Source organism: Tupaia chinensis, unplaced genomic scaffold (genome assembly GCF_000334495.1).
Source record: "Tupaia chinensis unplaced genomic scaffold, TupChi_1.0 Scaffold143824_1, whole genome shotgun sequence".
Classification (NCBI taxonomy): Eukaryota; Metazoa; Chordata; class Mammalia; order Scandentia; family Tupaiidae; genus Tupaia; species Tupaia belangeri.
In genome coordinates, this window is record NW_006203674.1 from 700,314 (window position 1) to 726,967 (window position 26,654).

The window sequence follows — 26,654 nt, forward strand, 5'->3', positions numbered from 1 at the left end:
GTTGATGAAATATCATTGATATGCAAAGTTTTGCATTAAAAAGCAACAGACAGTTGATATACACATCATTAAAGCTGAAACTATCATTTTTAATGGCATAAACTTTAGTATATACCAAATCATCTGCAATCTAGTGCTCAGATTATGTTCTAAAGTGGGAGGCCATTTAGGCTAGTGGCGTTAAATTTGTTTTTGCAGTTCTATTGTATTTTATGAATCTACAGTGCTCTGCCATAGTTGGATAATTTCTGAATAAATACAATTAGTAAGAGTTTACTGAAGCACCGGGTGTACAAGTGAGGACAAGCAAAATTTACCTCCTAAAACGACTTTGGTTTAGGTATTTTTCTTTCATGTTAAAAATTATACACCTCTCATTTTCTCAAAGGAAAAAACAAAGATGCATTTTATGAAGCAGAGAACATTCTTCAAAAGGAAATCTCACGATTTAACAATAAGTGGGAAATTATTTCTTGGTTCTTCAAGTTAAACTTTCCTATCACCCAGGAAAAGCCCTTTCTACTTGCTTCTCATTAAAATATATTCCACAATTTTCTTTAAACTTTGTTAAACAAGTGAAAGTTAACTTTTTGTCCCTATGGGATTTTTTCCCCTAGCGATTAATAAAGTTCCAAGGTGCAAATGTGATCAGTTAACTTATGCACAGTTGTTGTCTCTTCTGCAGAGACATGCGTTTCGCTTTTTCATGATGCCATACGTGGCAACACAGCCCTTCTCAGAAGTGCTTCTGCAGTTGCCATCCTTTCTTTTCAACACAAACTGCTGGCTTCTAAACATGGTATGATGTGGCAATATGAAACCCGGGTAAGAAAAAGCTAAGAAAAAAAAAAAAGAAGAAGAAGCAATAAGAAGTCCTAGAGATATTTAAATACACTCAAGGTCAAGTGAAATTTAAATGCCTATGGGTATCAGTGAATCAGGGTATCATTTTTATTTTCCAGAAAATTTCAGAAAAGAATGATCAAATAAAACCTTTAGGAAATTAAAAAAAATGTAGCCCACTGTTCCTAGTCCCATTCCCATTATAAAAAACAAAGTAGGCGATGATCTCGCTCTTACCTAAGCAGCATACATCTGATCACTTGGCCTTTTATTATGGAAACTGTTAACTTCCATCACCAGCCATAAGAGTGTAGTTTTTAATCTAAAAGCTCAGTCATCCTGTTCTTCCTGCTTTGTCAGCTTTTGTGGAGAGTTTTTCCCTTCTTCCCATTAGCAGAAATTTGGTTCACGCCGTTAAACAGTAGCACATTGTTTCCAAACTGCATATCAAGGCTGAAACACAATCTTCAGGTCCTGCAGCCATTCGTAAACCTCTTTAGCTTTGTTCTGGTGTAGAACATACAATGTCTGCAGAGTCCCTTGACTGAATGACAGCCTCTGAATGCCATTGTTATGTACTCATACAGAGAGATGTACATAGAGGTACATACACAGATGGTGGACATAGCGGTTGTAATAATGCGCACTGCTGGCTCTTTTTTTTTTTTTTTTAAATAGTCTTAAGAATTTCCCCACAATTGAATATATAGTAAGATAAAATTTCACGTGCTTTTAGAATTATATCATGGTTTGTACTATGTATAAAAGAGTCAGGGTAAGGAAGATGCATGGGCAATTACCTAAGGGCAGGGGTCTAAGGGTCTGGTCATGGACCTAGTGTGGGCCAAACATTTTGAAACTGAAACTGAAAGTGACAAATGATTCTTCAGAGGGGTGCCCAGTTTGAATCTTACCACAATTATAAGCTGAATTAAGCACTATTTAAAAACTCATTTGGGGTATGAAAATTCATGAGCTCATCAACCTCTACTGTATCAAGAGGTGGAAAGCAAGAGGGGAGGTGGACATAATAAAATGGGGAGGAGAGGGCTAGCGAGAGAGAGAGAAAGAGAGAACAAGAGCGAGAGAGAGAACCTCAAACCCAGAGGAAGCCAGCTGACTGCAGTGCAGCAGAAGCACAAGCACTATTCCAGACCAGGGGCATGCTGTCACCCGACCCCTCACATGGGGAGGAGGGTGGGAAGGGAGAGGGGACACACAGGGCAGAAGAAGAACAAGGCACAAGACACTTACAGAGAAGCGCCCACGTTTGAACAGACAAACAAAAACCATCACACGCACCCACACGTCAATAATCATAACGACTACACCATCCGTGCGTTAGTCACTCATGCATTTCTGCCATAAATTTCAAACCATGTGGTATCAGATTTGGCAGAGTGGTTTTTGCATTGCTCGACATGCACACATAACACAGGATTCTTCCTGTCCAGGCCTTAAGGATGAGCTCCAAAAACACAAATGCTCAAGATCCTTATTCAGAGAAGATCCCTCGTGTCAGCCTAGTCTAAGTATCCCATTCTTACACTCCCATCGCTCTTCACTCTCAATTAGATCCTTCAAAACACATTGTGGCTATTTGTTATTTGTTTTTCTTTTTGGAGAAAATCCATTTGGTTTTGAGTCATGCCCATGCACTTCTAACCTTCCAATACATGCTTATTCCAATCAGATATTGGTAGGAACAAATGGTCAACATACATAAACAACTGGTAAACTTCATACAGACTCTAGCAACACAAGCTTGAATAAAACATTTTAATGAGTCTTCAAAGGGAAAGCTTTTGAAAATAATTATTTCTTTTTCTTTTTATAAAAGAGAAATAGGGAAGGAAATCCAGTATGAAAACTTTTAAGACCAGTAAGTTGGTCACAGTTGGCTGACCCATTATGTCTTGTCATTTAAGTTGCCAAGTTGTCAAACCACCAAACATATCTCTAGGCCCAGATCATTGTAAAGAACATCTTGAGATTATTCTCAAACGAATCTACGTCAAACGGTTGCTGTCCTGAAGCTGTATTTTTCAGCCATAACTCACCAGGATAAAAATCAGTTCTATACCTTCATCTCTTTGGAAATCTGATCCCCTTCTTTGTAATTTCAACCATGTCTATTCCCTTTCTACTCTGACAACTAACCTGGAAGACTTTTCCTGATCAAGTGAAATTTTAGATATTACTTTGGCTTCCGCTAAAGCTTTCTGTGGCAGGCTGAATGTACCATTCAAAACAGTGGTTGGAGCCATTTGTGAAGATGCTATGAGGATTTCAGACAAGTAGAAGAATGTATTTATAAATGCATTATACAGGGATCAGCCTGGATTATCTCACTTCTCTGTTCCTCTGCTGTTAAGGAGTCCAATTTAAAGTATGGTGTATATATGTTTACGTACACATGATAAGGCTGTTCTTACTTTCTATTTTTTCCCCTAAACTTTCTTGGCTATTGGTGTATTTCTCATGGACTGTCAGTCAATTACATCCTACTGAGGTACCCCTGGCTTGAATACTGTCCCCAACTAGTAAGATAGTGGTTGCTTTTCACAGTACACAAATATCCTGCCATAAGGAATAATATAAGATCCCATTCCAAGTGTCTCTTTACTATTTCACAAAAAAAGATTAACTTCCCTTTCTCTTTGAAGAGAAAGTCCTGATTGAAAATAGTATCTTGGGGACCGGCAGATGACGTAATGATTACGTTGCTGGACTTCCACATAGTCGACCATGATTTGAGTCCTGGCCCTGGTGGCTTAAAACTCACGCCTGGTGCATGTGCACACATGCCCAAAATCCCAACAGGAGAAAGGAGAAGGGATTGTGGCATGGCTATCCCTCCTGGGGGTAGTTTATCTGTCTCTATGGCAAGTGCACACACCCAACAGAAAAGAAAAAAAATCTCTCTTAAAAAACAAAAAAGAAAATAGTGTCTTGGGCCAGCTGGTGGTGTTGTGGTTAAAGTGGCTGGGTTCCACATGGCTGACTATACAGTCTGAGTCCTGGTGGCTTGAGGAACATAAATTGTGTGTGTGTGTGTGTGTGTGTGTGCGCGCGCACACCAAAATTCCTGAGAGAGTGATGGAGAAGGGACGCCATTTGGCCATATCCTCGGGGGTTAACTTTTCACTTTTCATATATCACTCACTCCCTCTGTTTCTCTCTCTCTCTCTGGTGAACAAACATGCCATGTAACAAAACCACACAACTATAAAACAAAAAACAAACCAACAAACAAAAAGTATTCTAAAATAAAAATTAGCATCCATGTTAGCTTTATTTTTCAGATCAGTGGACAAATTTCCTACTTTGTATATCCTATCTAACTTTAAGATCTGTAAACACTAGTCACAGAAGTATAAGCATTTTATTGAAGAGACCTGGAAAATAGAACTCTGGAGCCGTAGGAGATAAATGATCACTATTTCTTGAAAGATCTCACACAATTTGGTAATCTTATGGTTACATTTGACCCTGCAGTTAATTATAAGAAGCTCAGACTTTAAGGAATCTTAAAAAGAATAGAACAAAATCTCTTGAACTACATTAAAATAACCTTAAAGCTCTGAGGATAATCGATAAAAGTCAAGAGGTACTCAATTAATGATGAGACCTACAAATAACTAAGCTTAATGGAGTATAATGCCCAAGATGTAGCAAGTGCTATGGGACATTACTTTTGGAAGTGGGGGTTTATACCTAATTGAACTCTCATGACTGGCAGTGTACCTGGCCCCTTTTATGAACTCTTCCCTTTGTGACAGCAACAGGAAAGGGCAGAGCGAAGTGGGAGTGGGTCGGGAAGAATATATTGCTCCATATTCTGTCCTGCTGTCAGAATTCCTTAGTGGAAAGTCCAAACATCAGGGTTATCTGCCAAGCAAAGGCCTGACCTTCAGGCAGGTTTTGCTGAGCAATTTCCAACTGATAAGTCATCCAATGTTAAGGAAATCAGCCTGTACCAGATGTTTCTCTAAAAGTTGGATTAACATTACAGGGTTGGCTGATCACCTCTTGTCTTTTAAAGGATAGATTTCCACCCTGTACAAGATGCAAAGTGATTGAAGTAGGCCCTTTACTACATAATTTCCTTGGATTCAAGGATTAAGATTCATCCCATTTTTAAACTAATGTAACTTTCTCTAAGCACTGTCTGGCCAGGGTTTGGTTTGAACTAAGTAATAAAGTGATATCACAGATGAAATAAGATTTTCTCATTTTCTGATTGGGAAGAAATAGCACGCTAATAGGTGTATCACCATCCAGTCAGTCACTGGCGAGACAGAGAAAGGGGATCATATTTCCTGATTCCCTCTCCTGAGCTTCCCTCACTGAGTTTTTAATCACCTCTTGATTCAAAACTTAACCAACACTTTATTGTTTTTCCTACAAGACACCCCTGCACCAATGATTTCTTTTTAAAGTTAATAATGTTAAAATTAAAATAGGGTATTATCCTTGGTTTGGAGATTTTCCTGCCAAATGTGAGCCTAAACTTGTGTGAACACAGAGATTAAGCGTGAACTGGGGAGGAGTGGGGTAAGTGCGATTAGGAGCACAATTATTAAGTGATGATCTTTCTAAAGGAGACCAATGACCTTCTTTATCACCACACCTCATGAATTTAAACAGGAATCTTCCTCCTTGACCTTCCCTTCAATCTCAACTACTGAAGGACACAAATGATTTCTCTTCAAAATTACCTGGGACTACAACCTATAAATCAAGAAAGCAACTGGGTCTTTCATTCAAATGCTATGCCTTTTAGGCAAATATTAGTTTTTTTGAAGTCCCAAGAATTTCAAGGTTTGGTGGAGTTTTTTAAGTACGGAGGATTATGAGCAGTTGAAGCTCTGGTCATTCCAGTCAGCCAGTGAGCAGGAGACCATGTCTTGGATTGCAACCATTGGCTACTGAACCCACAACAGAAATGACAAGACTCAACATCCTTTCAGGCCTTAAAAATTATATTTATGAGATTGGTCTACTTGAAACATGATTTCCCTTGAAGACTACATTTCTCTTTTTTCCCAGGCTTGCCTTGCCTCTCAGCAGCGCTGAGAAAGTAGATAAACAGTAATGTGATACCAACCGTGAACTGCTGGTTCTGTCGTCGCCGTTGTGTCTACAGACGGGAACAGAGGATTGGAGGAAGGGAAGAAACAGGAGGAACGGCATGCAAAAAAAGGGAAAATGGAAAAAAATGGAACAGATAATATATGAGCAAGCTTTCAAAGAACATCGCGTGACAAGCAATAATAAATGAAAAGCAAAAAGCATTTGAAGTGAGTTGCACTGTTTTAAGACATGCCTTGAGCTCAAAGCTGCGAGCCAGTGAGGAAAACAGTAAATTCTTTGGTTCTGGGAGGTTTTGCCAGGACACATGTATTTGCTGGTCAATAGTCAGGGGCACATGCAAAACGATGAGAAACACCAGTGCAAACTCAGTGGCTGGTGGATGGCTCTTAACGCATCAAGGCTCAGGACTGTGACAGAAAAGCTCAGTCAGAAGGCTGGTTAAACAATGGATTCATACATTCAAACATTGCCTTTGTTTTAACAGAACCCACCCGTGCACTCGGGCTTCTTGGCTGCCAATTAGGCATCGCTGAGTCAACTGCACTTTTAGGATCCTTTGACTGCTTATGATCAGATGCCTGTAGATGACGGTGCAGGTTCAAGTTTTCCATCCAGTGTATCATTTCAGCAGAGTTTAACTGGAAAGCTCAACGAACTGGGAGGCCATGGCAATGAACATGTTCAAGGGATTAGTTTCTGTACACACACAGACACACACAGACACACACACACCTCCCTCATCCAGTCTTCACTTGGTGTAACTCTTAATACATTACGATCCAGGAGCAGAAGCCTTTCGTGAAAACACCCAAGTCCGTGCAATCTGTCGAATGCCACTTCTAATCATTGACATTCCAAAAATGTAAGAACTCAGCCATCCCTTTGCTCACAATTCAGAACCACATGTACTGTTGTTGCGAGCTGCCAGGGCTCCTGCCTTCACGGCTGGATTAGGAGACAGTACAGTAATTTGTTTCATTGGTAGATGAACTTGCTGTGGAAGAAAATGTGGTTTATCTCTTCCTTCTTTTATTTCCAATGCTATCTAAGTTTTCTCCTTCTACCAGGCTTCTACACCAGGCCTGCTGTACTGGCTTCTCTTCACAGGAAATCCCTCCACATGGCTCAAGGAGTTTTCTCTTTACTTTTGGCTAAAAGGGAAGTAGGATAAATACCTAACAAAATGTGTGATGATATTCTTTATCCAGATCCATTTTAATACCACACTTCTAGCCAAGTTCATTCCAATGTCAACCCACCTGGCCACGCTTCCACTTTTAGGTCTACACCTCTTGAGCAAGTTTCCTTCTGCTAGGCCTTTCCAGTCAAAAAGCGATCGTGATACCGAGACATGAACTAATCATCTAGTCAAAAGCTGGTGGCTGAAGTGTAGTTTTGGGTGAAAACTGCAGGAAGTCCCATGTCCTTTTTCACAAAGAAGTTATTTAGCTGGTAATTGTTCTCATGAATTCTGGAGATGCCAAAAGACTCCTTCGAACTTGACACAGGCAATGTTTAAATGCACTGGAACATCAGACATAACTTTTTCTTTTTTGGTCATGAGCCTGGTGCTTCTGATTTATAAATATGACATGTGAATTCACACTGGTGTTCCCCTTCAGTTGGCATGTTTTCCTCAGGACCCTATACCATCAAAAAAATTACAGCCCTTTTTAAGGAGCCAGAATTAACCAGAAGATTGAGAGGTCAATGTAGCTTAATATAACTGAGAGCTGAGTTCCTGAAGAATAGACCAAGGAAAGATAAACACAAAATATACCGCATAAGAACACAATACTTACAAGTCATGTCTGTGTGCATAAAATAGCAGTGAAAAACAATACAGAAAATTGTACAGTTGAAACACACTCTACACAGTCAGGTTCTTCCCGATTTCCCTGACACAGGTGACAAACCTCCTTAGTTGAAACATCAAAGTACATCATTCATTTGGGGTACTTTAAATTTATGGAGTGAAATCGAATGCCCATTTGTACAGAAACGTTTGTATGCACAATAATACATTTTATGGATAGGCACTGGCTCCCTTCCAAAAAAAAAAAAAGGAATAAACACTTTGGTTCATTATATTTGTAGTAGCGCTTCTAATATGCTTAATTTTCACCTAGTAAATAATTAGTATGAGATGCAAAAAGGGGGTAGAGTAAAACCCAAGGTTTAGAGTCTTCAAAAATAACATCTGAGCGTTAACCAATGACCCCAATTTACTGCCTCCTACAACACAACATTAAGTCAGCTTTATGATGAAATTAAACCAAGTGAAGCTAGGTGTCAGCTCCTGTGTGGGAACCAGGAAACAAATGAGGAGAAGTTCACAGTGCATCTTGCCTCCCCATTCTGGGGATGGGAAATCCATCAATTGGACCGAAAGGGGGAGAAAAAAGGGATATTGAGAAGGAAAAAAACATTCTACAACAGGCGAAAGCAAACACATGTTTAATCAAACAACATAGTTACTGCAGCTGAAAACGGCAAAACCACGGCCAGCTATGGAGAGGGAGACTGTAGTGGGGACACAGGCTGGCCACAAAGTTGAGAACGAGATTGAGGGTGTGTTTGGCGAGCCACTGACTCCATTTTTCTAGAAGTATCTGGTATGCTCCCTGAACAGAGGCTATTTCAAGTCAAGAATTAAGAAAAACTTCTTTAGAAGTGACTTTGTGCTCCCTGCAGGAGAGCACTATGACAGAATCTAATTCTCTTTCATAATTGCATTATGACTTCATGCAGAAACCACAGACCCTGGCTCTGATGTGAGTGCAGCTCTGTGAAGGCGTTATTAGTGTATCTTAATCAGAGGACCGGGGAAATGTGCAAGCCCACCCTTGTGAATCAGCTTGTGGAGTCATCATATTGTCTGACGACATTCTGGGCATACAGGAAAAACGCAGATAGTAAATTTCCAATATGTATAAATGCTGCGATCAGCTTGAAAAATGAGAGTGCCTAATTGCCCTAACAAAGGCTTTTTAAAACCTCGTTTCATCATTGCCTTAAAAAAAAAAATCTTCGAGCTAGGGCAATGAGAAAAATAGGTCACAAAAAGTTGAGTTGGACTTACAGTGGTGTTGGGTTGTGAAATTAAAAAGGCCTAGCTGAGTATTGTCTCTGATTTTAATTACAACAAGGGCAGATTTATTGTACATTTATCTTATATGGTCAACAACAACAACAAAAATCCCATCTTCTTACAAACCCAGTGAGTATGGTCTTAACAGTTACTCCAACTGCTTTTGGAGTATAATCAAATAAGGTATCCGAGGGAGGATCCTGCACTGCTACTTGGAAGATGCACATTTCACTAAATATTGACTTCTCTTCTTAGTCTCCCAGCCCAACAAAAACAGCTTATGGGATCCAATCTTGAATAAATGAAATATAACACATATTTCATGTTGCAGCATAAGATATTTACAAAACGGAAAAGCTCTGACAATGTGTAAAACTAGAGACACTAGCCATTTAACCAAGAAAGAAAAACAAATGAGTGCACAAGAGGCAGCTGGGCAGTATTTAGTTGAAACAGTCATGTGTAAGCTCCACTGTGGCACATTCTAATCCTTTCATATGGATTCTCTCCAACTTAGAATTGTTCACTGAGTGTGACAGACTGGGGGTTTAAAACTAATCCATAAATTAGTCCGTGGTCTCAAACACAACGGGTGCCATAAATGAAAATGAAAATCCGAGAACAAAATTAAATTCACAACCTTAAATACTTTTTCTTCCCTAATTGATCCGTGGTGCTCTTGCTTTACAAAGCAGAGATTCACGGTAAGACTGCATTTTGGGGGTGTGTGTGAGGAGGGTATACATTCAAAAATGCAGTGTAATAACCCAGAGAACCCAATCTACTCCAACGCGAAGCTTAATTGTAAAGAACTTAAATTCCCTCATTTTGATTGTCATAAGCGTAAATGAAAGCATACTAAGCAGCCTGGACATATTTTAATACACTTTCCCCCAGTTTATTTTCTTAACTAAAGTCAATAAGGAGCCAATGGGTTTTCTTAATTGAATTCCCCTTCAGTTTGTATTACGGAGGTGCTTTAAATCTAGACACTGGGGCAGGCGAAGAATTCCCCTGACAATTTTATTTTCACAGTTGTGCTGTGCTGGCCAATATATATTAAATATAGGAATTTTTTTTCTTTCTTCTTTTTCCAACTGATTTGAAATCTATTGAAAGCAAGAGTAAGTACTAGAAAATTGAACTTTGAAATTTACTTTCTCCTGGTTTCCAGGTTAATTTTCTTTCCATCTGTGTTATGCTTTAATTAAACTCCCATTTTTTTTCGGAATGGGAGAAGCGGATAGGGACAGAACTGAAGCTAAAAGGCCTAAATAGGAGAGCCAGAAGAAAGCTCTCTTACTTTTGAGTATCGTCTCCCCTCCCAGTGAAGAGATGGTGTGCCACTGAACAGGAGGAAGGGGAGTCGGATTTTTTTTTTTTTTTTTTGGTTAAGCAATTTCAAATATCTTTAAAAGCTTCTTCAGAATTGTGCACTAGTGCTCCTGCACCCCTGAGATATTTTCATTTGCAAACCAGATGTTCTGCAAAATAATAGGTATCTGTATAGTGATTTCATTTAACAAGGAAAACAATTTCTACATCGTGTAGCGTGTGAATACTGGGTGGAAGGAAGGAAGGAGAAGTACTAGGGAGGAGAGGAAGAGAAGAGGGTGGTGGTGGAGGGTGGTGATGGAGACAGGGACAGGCTCTCTAAGCCCTTCCTAATACTCATCTGTGTCAGCTACTGAGAGGTCCTTCAGGACGAGGCCTTTACTTCCTGCTGCCAAAGTATCTCCAAGTTATCACTTTCTAACCCTGAGAAACCTATATTCATGATATTATTTATCTGCATTATTGACAGATCTTTAATACGGAAACATGTCTTGTCTTTACCTCCAGGATTATTTTTCAAATTAAGAATATAAAATAATGGAAGTTATGACAGAAGTATTAGAAAAAAAAAATCCCACTTCCCATTACTCGCTCATTTTGAAAACAAATGTGGGCTCAGATGATCTTCATCACTGCGGTATTCTGATTTCTCCCATCCCCTCCTAAATCAATACGGGTCAAAACCTGGTTGGCTATGATGTAATTTGTCATAGGTTTACTTACAATCATCAGCAAAATAAAAAAATGCAGACACTTAGGACAGGATAAAAAAATGGACATACACTCTTGGGGGCAAAAACTTGAAAAGGTGACTCATTCTGTTTTTTTTTTCTTTTCTTTTTAAGAGAGATTTTTGCTACAGGGCATGTGTGCTCACCAGTGAGACAGAGACAGAGAGACAGAAAGTGAGAAATCACCCCCTGGGGGGATGGCCACATCACAATCCCTTCTCCAATCTCCTCTTGGGATCTTGGGCATGCATGCATACGTGCCCGGCGTGAGTTTTAAGCCTCCAGGTCTAGGACTCGAACCGGTCAACTACGTGGGCCATCAGCAACACTAGCATTATGCCATCTGCTTGTCCCTGGTGCCTATTCTGTAAAAGGAAGCTCATGAGCCTTTGCTAGTTGCCTAATAATATTCGTGTCACCAGGCACACTGGCATATACTCAATACTTATACATTGGATAAGTATCCAGTAAAGGAGGAATGAAAAATGGTCTTAATGGAATAGATGCCACCTCTAGAAACAAGGCAATTTAGTCAAGATTCGGATGAAAGATGCGTATTCCCTAGTAGCAGTAGTTTAATCTATGCCTGAAACATAAATACACGCAAAACACATACACACTGAAGATAGATGCTTGAAGTAATGTTGGACCTTAAGGCTTAATTTCTAAAATGCCACCCTGTTTTATTCATGTTACACCCATCCCTCCCCCCCCCATGGCATAGACCAAGGTTCACTTCCCCTGTGACACTCTCCCCAGACTTCTATGCCCCCTTCCCCGAGCCACTGAGTCACTCCTCTGTGTAGTATCTCCTACTACTTTTCTGTGTGTATCATCTCTTCTCTCAACCATAATATTGGAGGTTCAGGAAGTCTTTTCTTTCCATAGGCACTAGTGTAGCACTGGACAGGAAAGACACTCAATATTTGTTGAATGCTTCCCTAAAAGCAGACCAGCCTATTCCCATGCACCATGCAGACATCAATAGCACAAAGTGGGAATCCTTAAGCGAAGACTCTGGAAGACACAGTTCTCTGTGGTGCAAATCTCTCCATGACTTAGGTGGTCAAGCCACACATGCAATCGTGAGCACTCATGTACATCTTTCTTTTGTGCCTGAGAAACCATGGTGCTTACGTGCTACGGTGTTGCATTCCCCCACTTCGGCGCATTCTACAAATATCAAGAAGGATAAGGGCTGTCCCCACTGTCTTTATTTTTAATGCACATTAGCCATGAAAATAGCTTATGATATCAGACTATGAAAGCCAAAATAATAATGTGGGCCTCGGGTTATGAATCATTTCCTCCAAGGTGTGTTGGTTTGTGAGTGCTTAAACACCAATAAGAAAAACCTTGCTGTTTCCAAGAAACACAAAGTATTTAATTGGATATGTGCTTTAAAAAAAGAGAAAAACTCATTTAGAAATGACCTACTTCATTCTTATAAAAGGATTTTTAAATGGGTTTCAGAATTTGGCCCTATAGCTATTCATTTCTTTTTCTAAGGTGGTTTTAATTTTTTAATTTATGACAGTCATATATATAGTGTGACCTACAGGTTCAACTCCTCCCGGCCTGAATTTTATATTTAAGGGTGTTTAAAACCAGGTGCTGAGTTCTTTCTATTGTACCCTTCATCAAGCATCTAACTCAAGACACAACCAGACAGGAACACAATATCCACATGAACTAGGGAGGGAAACAAAAGGTCTGACTAAGACAATCGCAGGAAAAAGCCCGATCCCCCTGGGACACAAAGCCTAAAGTTATTGTAAAACACAGAGATAGGTAATTTTATGTATACCTAATACACAAAGTCGAGTAACCACAAAGACAAAAACAAAACAGAACGACGCCCCCTATTTCCCAGTACAGCAGTAGATGTTTCTCGTATTCTAGAATCTGAGGGGAGCGTGGGGTAAGGCTGGCTGTAATACTGGCTGACTATCTCTGTATTTTAACAGAAGACTCCAGGGGCAATTTAAATTACACAGTTTGCTTCTCTGTATTACCACATGGACAACTTGACATGATAAGAAAAAAAAAAAAAAAAGGGAGTGACAGCTTGTAATAGTTGAAACTGAAATATGAAGGGATTTCAAAAAGTTCCTGGAAAATGGAATTAAAAAAAATTAGAAATCCTATAAATTTTATGTACCAAAAGACATTTATACTTTAATTCCATTTTTCATAGATGTTTTGAAGTCCAGTGTATATGGCTAGAATATCAACAGACATGACAGGTAACAGAAACACCAAGGAAGCTCAAGACAAGAGACAATGGGGTTCTGAATGGCTTGAATGGCTCCTTGGCCAATACTATCCCTCACATTGTTTTTATTTGGAAAGAGTTTATAATATCAATGGCTTAATAATGGTAAACTATGAACAACTAACGACAATGCCCATAGAGCAGACTGACATTGAATATTGCTTTAGTACTTTAGAGACTGCAATACTTTCTCCCTGGATAAAGCTGCCCTACGGGGTGATTCCTCATGCTGAGTCACTAGGCCTGCCCTGCCACCCTGGAGGCCTGTGATTCTGGGTGGGCAACGTGGAGCCTGGAGAGTGGCCTGGGCTTACACCATTCCTCTCTTTCAAAGGTCTGACACTTGAACAGGTTTGGAATGAGTCAGATGACTAGCACAGTGACTGTCGGCATCCCTAACAAGGGGAACAATTCGATTATCCTGGTTATGGAAGATAAAAGATAACACAGGGACACTTCCTTTCAGAGAAATCAGAGATCAACTATGACCTTTCTAGCTTAAAAAATACTTTTCTACTGCATTTACACATTCTTTTTGTACAATGAGACTCTGACCCAGGGAATGCGTTGCAGTTATTGCATTTGACTGAGAGGAAAGAAATAGATAACTGTGGGCTGCTTCTTTCTTTCTTTTTTTCTTCTTCTTCTTCTTGCTTTTTTCTTTTTTCCCTTTAAGCTCAGACTTTATGTTACTGTCACTGGATTTGGCTGTTGAAGCTTTTAAGGCTAATGGCGGCCGTGATGTACCAAACAGTGCAAGAGAGACGAGGAGTGGAAATTAATTTAGCTATCCATTTGTCAGGATTCAGACTGGAAGATTTTTTTAGGAACCAATTTAAATCTAGGGGATAGCCTGGACCTTTAAAACGGGATACAGAATCATTCAGCTCCATAACCTTTCATCTGTTTGGAGAAAGGAGCAAATGTTAAATTCTACAAGTGTACTTTCTGGGCAAGATAAATATATATAAGACTGCTTGTTAAGACACAGTAAGCCTATGAGATCACATCCATTAAGGCAACGGATTCTACAATGTTGTTTTAGGAGCAATTTCAGTTTAACTACTCTTGGGTGTGCCAGTGAGAATCTGGGCATTCATTACCACAAATGCATTTGATGTGGAGAGAGGATCAACTGCTAACATCTAGAGGCTAAAGAGCATCTGTGAGATCATCCACATTACCTTGAGCTGAGAGGCCGGGAGCACAGAGACAGAAGCAAGGACAGTTCCCATTAAAGGTACCTTTGATGGGGACAGAAATATGGCATTGTTTATTTAAAAAAACTTCCCCTTAAACGGAGCCTCTGCAGTCGGAACTGTGATAACAGTGAGTTGTAGCTGTTGGAGGACAGAAGATTAGCTTTAGTTTGGAGTGAAGGATTAAGAACTGTGAACTGAAGCGACTCTGCTCAGCTGCTCAGCTGCTGAGATGGATGGACTATGAGGGGGAGGAGTTCGGGGAGTGTTAAGGAAGGTCTTAAAAGTGAGAAGGCCAGCCACAAATGGACAGTGTTGTTCCATATTAAAGAGAATGTAGTGTTTGTACACTGAGTGAATGAGGCCTTGGCTCCCTGAAAATGTAGACCTGGAGAGTTACCTACATGGAAGCTTTTAGAGTGAGTGAGAGGTAATAAAGGCAGGCTGGTACCTGAGCAACCTCTGTAAAGACCAAACAAACTACTGACGGGGTTTTCTTAAAGGGCTACTACATGCAGGGCAGGGGAGAATTAGGTGATGGGATTTATGCTAATATCCAAAGAGCCTTTCACAGGAAACTTTATGAAGACTTGGCAACAAGAACATCAACTGAATTTGGTTTACACACTGGACAAGAGGTAAGAAATCTCGAAGGTAAAAACCTAGTTCTTAGGATGAAAAGCTGATTGTGGGTGCTCTGGAAGTCAGACTCAGGAAGGAGCATCTTTGATATGCTTAAGCATGATACAGAAATGAGGAGGAATCGATCTCCTGTCCTGACAAACTGAGTGTACTTAAGAAGCAGAAGGGACCAACGAAGAGCTAAAGTAGGAACACACACAGATGAGGGTTGAGGAAGGCAGCGTGGAGGGAGCTGAGTTTAGAGTGAGACACAAACGCCAATTGATGGATGTTCAGAAGATTTCAAATTAACGGCTGGCACTGATGGTTTTGTAACCAACGTTGGGAAAAATCCCCAACAGTGGCTTACTTATGGGTTCTCTTTGTTCTACTGCTATAGTGAGAAAGGTGAAGAAAACAGATTAGACAATCTGTCGTTAGATTTCATCAACAAATGAGACCTCCTCTGTCACTGAACACTTTGAATTTTGGCATCTCTGTCTCACCAGCTCCTGTGAAAATGGAAAATGTCTCCCAAAAGTCAATGGAAAGGACAGCTGCCGTATCTAGGGTGCTAACGACAGGCTGAACACGAAGAGTGAAGAGTAAAACACTCTGTTGTTTGTACAGAGTCAGCGATGGGGCTTGTATACTAGGGGACGTGATTCAGCAGACACCTTGCAGTCTTGCCAAATAGCAGAAGGAAATGGAAAAGCTACTTTACTCAGAGATTCCCCCCACCCCCCGCCCCCGACACGGTAACTATTCTAACATGTTTCTATGGTAGGTATCTACAAAATAGTAAAGAGAGAAGGTCTTATCTAAGAAGATCCTCCCAGAGCAGGCCTGGTGTAGCCATAAGCTTTCCTTCTTTGATAAGCAGAAGCAGCTCCGAGACTCTCAGATGAGCCACATCAAGCAACAGGCGAGCCATGGCCACCAGGAAGGGATGGATGCACACCACCTCCCTCAGTGATAGTTAGAAATAAGAGATTGTGAGACTTGTCTTGTACAAGACTTTCAGATGGTCCAAAGAGACAAAGCCACAGAGTTAGAAGCATTGTGGCTGCTTCTTCCACCCCTCCATTGAGTGACTGAGGACAGGGTGTGCTCATCATGGAAAAGACAGACACTTTCTCTGATCTCCTCTGACTGCTCAGGCAACTCAAGCGGAAACACCACTGTGGGTACTCTCTGGAGCAGGAGGGACTACGCAGTCAGTAGTCTGGCCCAAGAAGGTACGTTCAAGTCAGGTGTGCATATTTTCCTTCAGATGAAATTAAGACAAGGACAAGATATGAAGCCACAATACTTACCATTTCATCAACTGTGGCTAAGTAGAAGCTATTGGTGTTCTTTTGCAGCCAGACTGCCATTTTCCCTAATGTTTTGCTTTGAATAATGATGCTTGGAAAAGAATTCCCTTATGTATAAGCTGCAAAATATCTGATCTACTGTTAAATGCTTGGATGTTAAAGATTTTTCTGAGGTCCTCACGATTCAACTCAAATGCACAGTGTCTAATGGTTTTGGAGTTCCAAAATAAAGGAACAATTAAATTCCAAGGGTTTCAAGGGAACGTTTAGGCTTCTTTTTATACATACCAGAAAGACAATATACATTCAGGACATTTTCAATGGTAATGAAGGTACCATACCTGTGATGGTGGTAAGGATGGTGGTGGTGGTGGTGGTGGTGGTGGTTGTTGTGGGAGGAGGGATAGTTGTGGGGGGATCTGGATAAAAAAAAAAAGGAAAATCAAACCCACAATGCTGAACACAACAATGACCAGTAATGACAAAACAAAGGCATGAAGACATTGAGATGTTTGTTTGATGACTTCCTCCTCTGAGACCCAAACTTCCTTCTCGCCAAGGATTCATGCATTGTGATTATTTCTCAAAGCCTTAGTTGGGAACAGCTAAGAAAAGAAGAGATTTTTTATATATATATATATAAATGAAGTGAATCAGGATGAGGAGATGTGAAGTAGAGGAGGGAGGACAAATCAAAACACATGACATCCCCCTCCCCTTCCAGCATTCAAAGGTGGAGTTCAATCAACTCAGCACCAAGAGGCTACAATGGCTGTCACTTCGTTTTGTACTTCTGCTGATGGGAGGGAAGAGGAGGAGATGGGGCTGCTCTGTTTGAAGGGCTCCTATCAGGCGAGGAAGAGTGTGCCCTGCACACTTGCTCCCTCTGACTGCTAACTTCATTATTTTCTATCAATACATCCCAGCAGGAAGTAAAACTACTTTTATACTTGTAATAAATACAAAGAAGAGAGAATGTCACCACTAAATATCAAGTTCCAGGCATGTGAGATTTTACCGAGATTTTATTTTTTAAAAGTCAATAAATTTTACAACTTATAAATATTAATCGGTTGCCTTTGCTCATGTTAAAAGCTTGACCTAAATGGACTACAATGATAAAGCTGAAAAAATGTTTTCCATCTTGTAAACAAGAGAACTAAATATAAATGATGCCTGACCCTCAAAGCCAGAAACCTGATAGGGAACCCTCTTTTAGATATTTGATATACTGTATATTCTTCTGTCATCTTAAAAATTGTTTGGGGATAAGGGAAGGGCAAATATGAAAGAGGAAAAAAAAATTCTAAGCCCAAATGATCAAACTGAATGTGTTAAATTGGCAGCAAGACTTTGAACTAAGCAATCATTCTGCTATAATAGAGCATAAGACGATTTGAAGGCTTTTGATTTTAAATTTTATCTAAAGCACGTCAACTTTTTCTCCCTGACACATCTGGTGTCCTTTTATCTTCAAGTGAGCTCTCAGATTGTCTAATTAATACATCAAAACTTTAATTATATACTGCACCTTTATCAGGGTTGATACAACTTCACCAAAGTTTATGAAAACAATATTTCGGTGCTGGGTTGCAAGGTCTGCTTAAAATGATTCCTACCATTGATCAATAATCCAAGGTTTTAATTTTCCTCACTGCTTCTCTACACAAACATACTTGTATGAATTCGATATGGAAGAACCAACAGCTAACCGATCTGTTTTACGGGAGACTGCTTTGTTTTGTAGTTTTTGCTATAGTGCACGTGTACTCTCTGAGAGAGCCAGAGAGAGAAAGAGAGAGAGAGAGAGGGAAAGTGAGAATCAACCCCCAGGGGCGATGGCCACGCTGCAATGCCTTCTCCTCCATTCTCCTCTTGAGATTTTGGGCAGGTATGCACACGCACTCAGCATGGTTTTCAAGCCACCAGGACTGGGACTTGAACTGAGTAGTTGGCCATGTGGAATCCAGCCTCCTTTACCTCCACTGCACCTGCCGGCTCTGAGACTCTGCTTTTTTAAGTTGGGGACACTAGCAGTTTAAACTACTGTTTGAAACAACTTTACACAAGTCCAAAGGGGATTCCATTAGGGGAAAAAAAAAATCTTAATCACCTCTAAGTAGCAGATACGACTAAATTAGAATTTTAAACTGCCTTTTAAAAGAACAGGATGAGAAATACTGTAACTCAGGCAGTATATCCAGTCTTGCTTCCCAGCACATTCTGTGGAAGCCACAGGAGGAGAAGCATTCGGTGATCTGGCAACTTACATAGATGTACCTACACCTGGCATGGGTGCCAGAGCAGCTACAGATGAACCAGGTACACTGACCCTTGCGCCCAGTGCTGAAGACACCCTCCTCCCTCCACCACACAACTAAACTGTATCCAGAGAAGTGTTTGCTGCCCAGAGAGGCAGTTAATGCAACTTTTCTCATTTGCTTGAATTACAGTATTTACCACTGAAGAGGAACATCTGCACCACGATATTTCCCCTGACATGCTACACTATTTCTATACCTACTTCTGAAAGGATTGGTACAAAGTGTGTGATGTCCATAGTACGATAAGAGTGGACCTGAAGGTGATTTGGAAATATGATTATCAAGCCAAAGGGTGGGCCAGACTAATGAGGACATCGACTTCGGAGAAAGGTCATCTGGTGAAAATCACACACGTTCCATTATCTTCATCACTACTGGGATGACTATTGTCCTTCACATCTGGCTTTAGCGACCTGAATGGATTAGGATCCATTAATAGCTACAACCTCCTGCTTAGATCATTGCTAGCATTAAGAACAACGTGAGGGCACTATGTAAGAAAATAAGGAATTAGAGGTAATGAGCTGTGTCTGACACGTAAAGTCTGAAAGAACAAAATCAACTGGGGGCTCAGGCACTAACCAGCTTGATTCTTGAAGTATAGAAGTTACTTTTACATACTTCTAAAATGTTTAATTTAGAAGTATGTCAACTTTTAGTTCATAAAGTACTTCAATAAAATGACTATGGTAGTACAACACATCAGTTTTGAAAAGAATAACTACCCACCACCTTCCCAAATTGCTGGAGTATTTTATTAATAGATTAGCAATACCTCAGGTTAGTATTCTAGCCTATCATCCTAAGCACCAATATCAGCTCAGCATAAGGGAGGCAGGAGTGTACCATCCGTCTATCAAATCCCTAGACAAGGTGGTGCCATCTTGGATTCGGAAGATGTGTGTATGTGGGTGTGGATGCATTTGCCTGAATGGGTGGGACCCTGTGTTTCTTGGCCTCAGATAATACACTCTGGTCCAGAGAGTGAATTGAAAAAAAAAAAATCATATATTGGAAGAAACTGTTCTATTAGAAAACAGAATAAAAGGATTTACAAAGATAGACAAACTTTGTGTTCTTGTACAATACTTAGTGACCTCATGAACTTGGGCAAAGGTATCTGACCTTTTGAAACTTTATTTTACCATCTGCAAAATGGGGTGATGATAAGGCTTACCTCCTGGTGTTATGGTGGAGATTAGATGAGCTCATGCATGTAAAACTTTCACCATGGGCACGGAACGAAGTGAGCACTCAAAATGCTAGCTATAAGATATATACAATTATTCAAAGAGAACCGTCCACCAAATCTACAACCTGTTTCTCATCTCAAGATGGAGGAATAGCAGGAATAAAAAATGATGAATCAAGACTGATTTTTTCCAGATAACTTAGTCTTCTGAATCAAGGAAGCATATATCAGACTGGTGGAAATTTGTCGCTGCTCTTTAAAATCTGCTCTTTCTTAAGTGAGCTGGACTGGAAGTCTGTAAGCCTGGACAACAACAATGCAGGGGACTTCCATGAAGCTCCAGCCTGGTGTGAAGAGAGCAGCACAGGGAGGAATTTACCTTCCACCCCTGCAGAAGTCTGAGGAAACTGAGCTGATTCTGTGTCACCACCTGAAAACAGGGTAGGCCGTGCCCTCTTCTCACCTGCCTGGATGGTCATCCCCTTCCCATGGATTCCCTTAACTACGGGAGAGAATTAGTGTTATCACATGTGGACCACAGACAACACGGGACGTGTGCAAAGAAGACATACTTCATAAGTCTATAAAGAAGGTGATTAGACATGATCTTTTAATTTTGCATTATGCTAAGGAAAAAACCCTCAGGTATATGCTAAGGATTATATTTTAATATCCATGTAGAGGTGGTGTAAAGCATGCATTTATTTGATGAAAAAGTCTGGTGCTCTTATTTTCTTCATAAAGAAAGTGCAGGTTCTAAGACATTATGGTGTAAACATTGTACATTTATAATTTATGTGTCTGTGCATATATTTAGATATACTTGGATTATTTACACTGCTAATGAAGAAAGAAATGCCCACCCCCCCACATACATATTCAAATATTTATTTATAACACATTGAAATTTTGATGCCTCTGGTTATTCATTCTGTATCATGTCAGATCATGACTATTTTTCTTGACATAAAATGAACCAAGAGACTTCAATTGGACAGAAGAGACTCATTTTGATACCAGAAGACTAGACAGGGAATGTACTCCCTAACTAAACAGAGAATATTCACCATATGCAAAATTGTTAATCATATATACCTGTAGATGAGAAATAAAGTTAAAGATGCCTAGCACATGGTAATTTTTCAGTAAATATTTGTTGATTAGAAAATGAAATTCATAGTAGTCTTTAATAACCCTGTAAAATATATTAAGAAAAACAAATTAAAAAAAATGTGTCCAAAGTTACTTTATAAGGCTACCAAGGACCTTGCATTTGTTCTGAGTATTTACTGGCTTGCAACATCTTCTGGAACTTAATAGCTTCATGCTGAAAATAGGATAGTTCTGCTCATCACAGCAGTAGAAAGGCTGGCCCAAGCATCATAGGAAAATACCACTGGGAATAAACTTTCTGAGCCGAAAAGCCACTAATTGGCAAGGTTGAATTTTTCAGTCATTACTTCTAACATAATCTCCATGCCTGTGCCTGAGGACACAGCTTTCCTACTCAGCATGACCAGAGCCTGTAATCTAGTGGGAAATCCCCACGATTAGAGGGGGAGAAGAAGAGTCACTGCCGTCCCCGGTGGAGACACTGGGGTCCACCTCAGGCCAGGGTGCTTTAAGTTCTTGGAGGAAACCAACTGGCTTTTGGTCTCCAGCTTGACCGAGAGCGTTTGGAGTGACTCACGAGTAGCAGCTATGTGTGAGTGAGTCTAGCGGAAGGGTGCTTTATCTTCTCACGTACCGTATACATACAGCATATAATCCGAATGGGCTTTCCCCACTATGTTGGAAGCTTCACAGCGGTATGTACCATTATCTGTTTTGTTTAGGTTATTGATGAACAGGTTGGGGCCGGACAGTACAGCGTGTTGAGGCATTTCATCATCGACTCTTACCCAAGTTACCATCACAGGTCTGTGGAGGAAAGAGGAGAAAAACAATTCACCTTATTATTTCTTACTAAATGCCTGCCTCAGACTTCTCACCCATGCATTAAATGAATCTCACGCAGGCTGACACAATTAAAGAGGACCTACTGAGATATTTTAGAATTACAACCAGAAGTCTCCCCAAATCTATTTGGAATTGATTTTTTTTAAAAACATGATCAGGTATTAAAAAACTTTCAACAGACCACAAGCAGGCGTCTCATTATTTCCAATTCATCTTCAACCAATCAGCAAATAAACCAACGTGCCCTATTTTTAATGTCCTGCTGTGTGGTTTCACACCGATGCAGACAGGACAGAGCTCACCCATTGTTAATCATCTCATTAATTAGGGGGAAAAAATCCAAGTGCTTGGCTAGTGATATATGCGTTAATCTGATGGTGAGGAACACACCAAGACACTCGCTTAGAAGACACTTGTGATATTTAAATGGATTTTGAGTTTTGTCAAAAGGGACGGGCTTTTCCATCTGAATAGTGCTTTCATTTTTGGCCTCTGATGTTTGAAAAATCACTGCTGTTTCTGGAAAGATGCAATCAGATTCTCTGCCCTACACCTCTCTCCACAACCTGCCTCCCTCCACCCAAAATGCTGCTGCTCTCCCTGGTGCCCCTCTCCTTGTCTGCTGTTCCTTGGCAAAGTGCCTTTCTTTACCAGCTCTCCAAGCCCACGCACTGGGAGTGAGCCCTCTCCTGTGAGCGCACCTGCAGCGCTCCACGCTCGCGGGCAAGGCTCTCAGGTTAATCACCTCAGAGCGCATCTCCACGTGGATTTCTTAAGTCCTGCGGCACTGGCTCATCAGACACAAGTTTGTTTTAGTGATTTAAAGTACCCCATTTGTACCCTTCAGGAAAAAGCAAATTTTAGAAGATGCTCCTGAGCCAAACATGTGCACACACAGAGAGCCTTTCACTCTCAGTGAACTGAAAACGTCTGTTCTGCTAGGCGGCCCCCTCAACTGCCAGTGAAATTGAAGCCATGTGTAGTATTGCACCTGGACACTTGTGTCTTCAAGAGAGGACAACCGGGGCCAGCAGGTGGCGCAGTGGTTAAGGTGCTGGACTCCCACGTGGCTGACTGTGGTTTGAGTCCTGGAACTAGCAGCTTGAAAACTCGACACATGGTGGGTTTGCATGTGTGTGTGCCCCAAATCCCGAGAGGAGAATGGAGGTCAAGGGATTGTGGCATGGCCATGCCCCTGGGAAGTGATTTCTTGCTGTCTCTGGTGAATGCACACACCCTAGTGCAAAAATCTTTCTCTCAAAACAAACACAAAGAACCCCCCCCAAACAAACAAACAAGCAAAAAAAACAAAAATGAGAGAGAGAACAACAGAGATCGGGTCACTCAAGTACCTTCCTCTGGGTTTCTGCGCTACCTTAAGGAGCAGAGCTGTGACCAGAGACCCATGCTAAGGATGAACAGATACTCAAGTCAGCCCTGTCAAGTAGCATTCCTATTTTCAATTGGGATGTGAAGTTACAATTTTTCTTTAATTATACATGGGTTTGTCATCACAACCCAGGAAATTATTTAAAAATTAGTACTACATATGTCCTCTTCATAGGCAATGGCAAATGGGTCTGCCTGGCAATCAGACCTAATGTCCTGCTGCTTGACAGCTGAAACAATGGGGGGGGGGGGTAAGTGCTGAGAATATTCACAACATTTAATGGCAAGTTAAATTACCATTTTTATTGTATGCAATTTCTTGAGAAAATAAATAGGTAATATGCGAGAAGGGATGGCAGTGGAGTAAAGCGTGCCTGCTCACACCACCACACACCCTTCCCGTTTGAGAGGAACAAATACCCTCTTTAGCATAAATGTCCTAAGGAAACATGTAATTTATTGTCCCCAGGGCACATTCAGTTGAACAGAGCACCTTCTTCAGGGGAAAAAAAAATACAGAAACAAAGTATAGGTTAGCAAGCCATAGACTGCAGATGTGGTTAATGTGGCTGAATACGTCTGTGAATCAGCCCTAATTTCCTCCTGCTTGACAGCTGAAAAAATGGGGGGGGGGTAAGTGCTGAGAATATTCACAACATTTAATGGCAAGTTAAATTACCATTTTTATTGTATGCAATTTCTTGAGAAAATAAATAGGTAATATGCGAGAAGGGATGGCAGTGGAGTAAAGCGTGCCTGCTCACACCACCACACACCCTTCCCGTTTGAGAGGAACAAATACCCTCTTTAGCATAAATGTCCTAAGGAAACATGTAATTTATTGTCCCCAGGGCACATTCAGTTGAACAGAGCACCTTCTTCAGGGGAAAAAAAAATACAGAAACAAAGTATAGGTTAGCAAGCCATAGACTGCAGATGTGGTTAATGTGGCTGAATACAGGTATTGGGTATTGCGAGTGGCAAAGAGGACTCTGAGACTTCTTTTTTTTTCTCTCCATTAGATTGTTTTGGAGGTGTAGTAGCTACTAATTAGGGCATATTTCAAACAGTTCACAAAAAAGAAAGATCTGAGTCTTTTGTGGTGCTCAAAAGTGAAAAAGACCTCTCTGCAGGAGCTTGGGGCATTCAAACAACTTGAGAACACCAGAGGAAAAGCAAAACAGAACCAAGGTCACCTCCCGCCTCCTAAAGGTCAGCTTTACCCCCCCCACCCCCACCCCCAACGATGGTTGGCAGGGAGAAGGAAACTCTAGTCCATGGACAGGTAAGAGCAAAAGCAGAGCAGACCCGCTCCCTTTCCAGTCCTTAGCTACGCTGGGGAGAATTCTTTCCATAGACTTTGGTGGAAGACTTCTTAGGATGCTGAGTTCTTTATATGAAAACTATGACATTGCTGCTTGGGAAAACCCTGTAAGAGGAAAAAAAAAGAAATACCACAGGGACAGCAGAGGGAGCTAAATGCTACCTCTTTTTGGGTATTATTAAAAGCCTGGTGCCCTGAATCCCACTATTGACCTATTCTTCCTTGTCAGATTCCAAGGTTTGTTTTCCCCCTTAAGGGACAGTTAGAAACAATCTTAACTAGAAAGGCAAGAGGGATTCCCCTCCTCTTCCCAAAGTAAATGGCAAACTATTGAAAGTGCTACGGCGACGGGCTTTTTTGCTGTGTTGGTGATGACACACGTAGCTAGTTCATTTAGCAGGAGTAATTGAAGTAGAACCTTCATATTCTTCAATAAAATAAGAGTCTTGGTTCTTAATTTTCCTGCTCTGAAAAATTATTTTTTCTCCTTGAAAAATGTTCCTGAACTGGGCCAGCAGGTGGTGTGGAGGTTATGGCCAACTTCAGGGTTCGAGTCCCAGATTAGATGGCTTGAAAAACATACCGGGAGCATGTGTGTGAAATCCTGGCAAAAGGGAATGCAGCATGGCCATCCCTACCCACCCCCACCCCTCCATCTCTCTTCTCCATTGAGCGTACATGCCCTACAATAAAACAAGTAAACCAAAACACAAAAACAAAAATGCAATCAAGAAAAATAAGTTCCTGAACCTTTCCTTGATAACAAAAATATTTCTGGGAGTCAAAGATGACATTTTTCTTTGAAAGAAGATGCAAAAAAGGAGGGCAAATGCATTTTCCTCCAGCTGGTCCTAAACACAGCAGCTTCATTTAAGTCTGAACACTGTCTTCCCAGCAGTGTCGACATTAACACAGAAGGTAGCAGATCTATCATCAGATGGTGAGCACGCTAAAAATTTATTAGGATTATTTCGTGTGTGAGAGGGAAAATAGTCCTGACAATCACGTTGATGATAATAAAATAGAATTAGTGGAGATTTCAATCTTAGCTGGCATTTAATTTTTCTCCCAATCCTGACCACTGAGAACCATAGGCGTGTAGTCCCTTTTTCACTGAATGTTCTTTGTTTCCCGAAAAATCTTCCATCCTTTCCAGTAGGAGACAGGTGACAGGCCAACGCGTTGTGAACGCACATCTCTGTGTTGTGACATTTACTGCTCACGACCCTCTGCCAACCTTGGCCTTCAGAACTTACTGGGGCTTCCCGATGGCTTCACATGTTAACTCAAGCGCGTCCCCTTCCCGGGTTAGGCCTTGTAGAGGATAAGTCATCTGAATATGCACTTGAGGCTTATCTGTGTGACAACAACACAAAATAAAATGTTTAGCAAATGGTATCATCAGGCAAAATCAGACTTGCGTGCTGCCACAAACCCCACACTATCGCGCGGACTCTCTCCCCATCCACATGCTTTCACTAACATCCTTCTAATTAGTTAGTAATCCTGGCATTTGCTCAAATTAAATTGACTAATAACTCTAAGGAGTGAACCGCGAATAGATAAGAGATTCATAAGCCAACTGCGCCACATCAAACATTTCCTGTGAAATACATTTTGTTACATTGAAGTTTATCTCCAAACTCACTCAAGCTAAAGGAAACTCATTTGCCTTCATGCTGAGGTGAAGCCAGATATTTGTGGTGCTCAGAATTGATACATTTTATCATATATCATATATTACTATGTGACAATACGTTGTGACACTGCATATTAATAAGTTTGCCTCTTTCGTGCCCTTGTTTTCTCATGGGAAAGGCGACACTGCTACATTCCACTCAAATGGCTTTAAGAGAGAACTCGGAGGTTGTCGGGGCCTCCAATGAAACTTTTTGATATTTCTGTGTAAACACGTAAGAAGAAAGTTAACTGGCGTATACCTGGAGTCTACTATCACA

General features: G+C 40.7%; 1 protein-coding gene across 4 annotated transcripts in view; it reads right to left on the bottom strand.

Moving 5' to 3' along the window:
* Positions 1 to 26,654, bottom strand: part of CADM1 (cell adhesion molecule 1) — a gene marked incomplete at its 5' end in the record, with an annotated part of 74,259 nt that overhangs the window by 18,873 nt on the left and 28,732 nt on the right. For 2 of the 4 annotated variants that reach the window (XM_014582818.2, XM_014582817.2), the window contains 3 exon segments: positions 5,954 to 5,986; positions 16,850 to 16,927; positions 21,772 to 21,944. In XM_014582818.2, the coding sequence (XP_014438304.1) occupies positions 5,954 to 5,986; positions 16,850 to 16,927; positions 21,772 to 21,944 (284 nt within the window). 4 annotated transcript variants of the gene reach the window in all.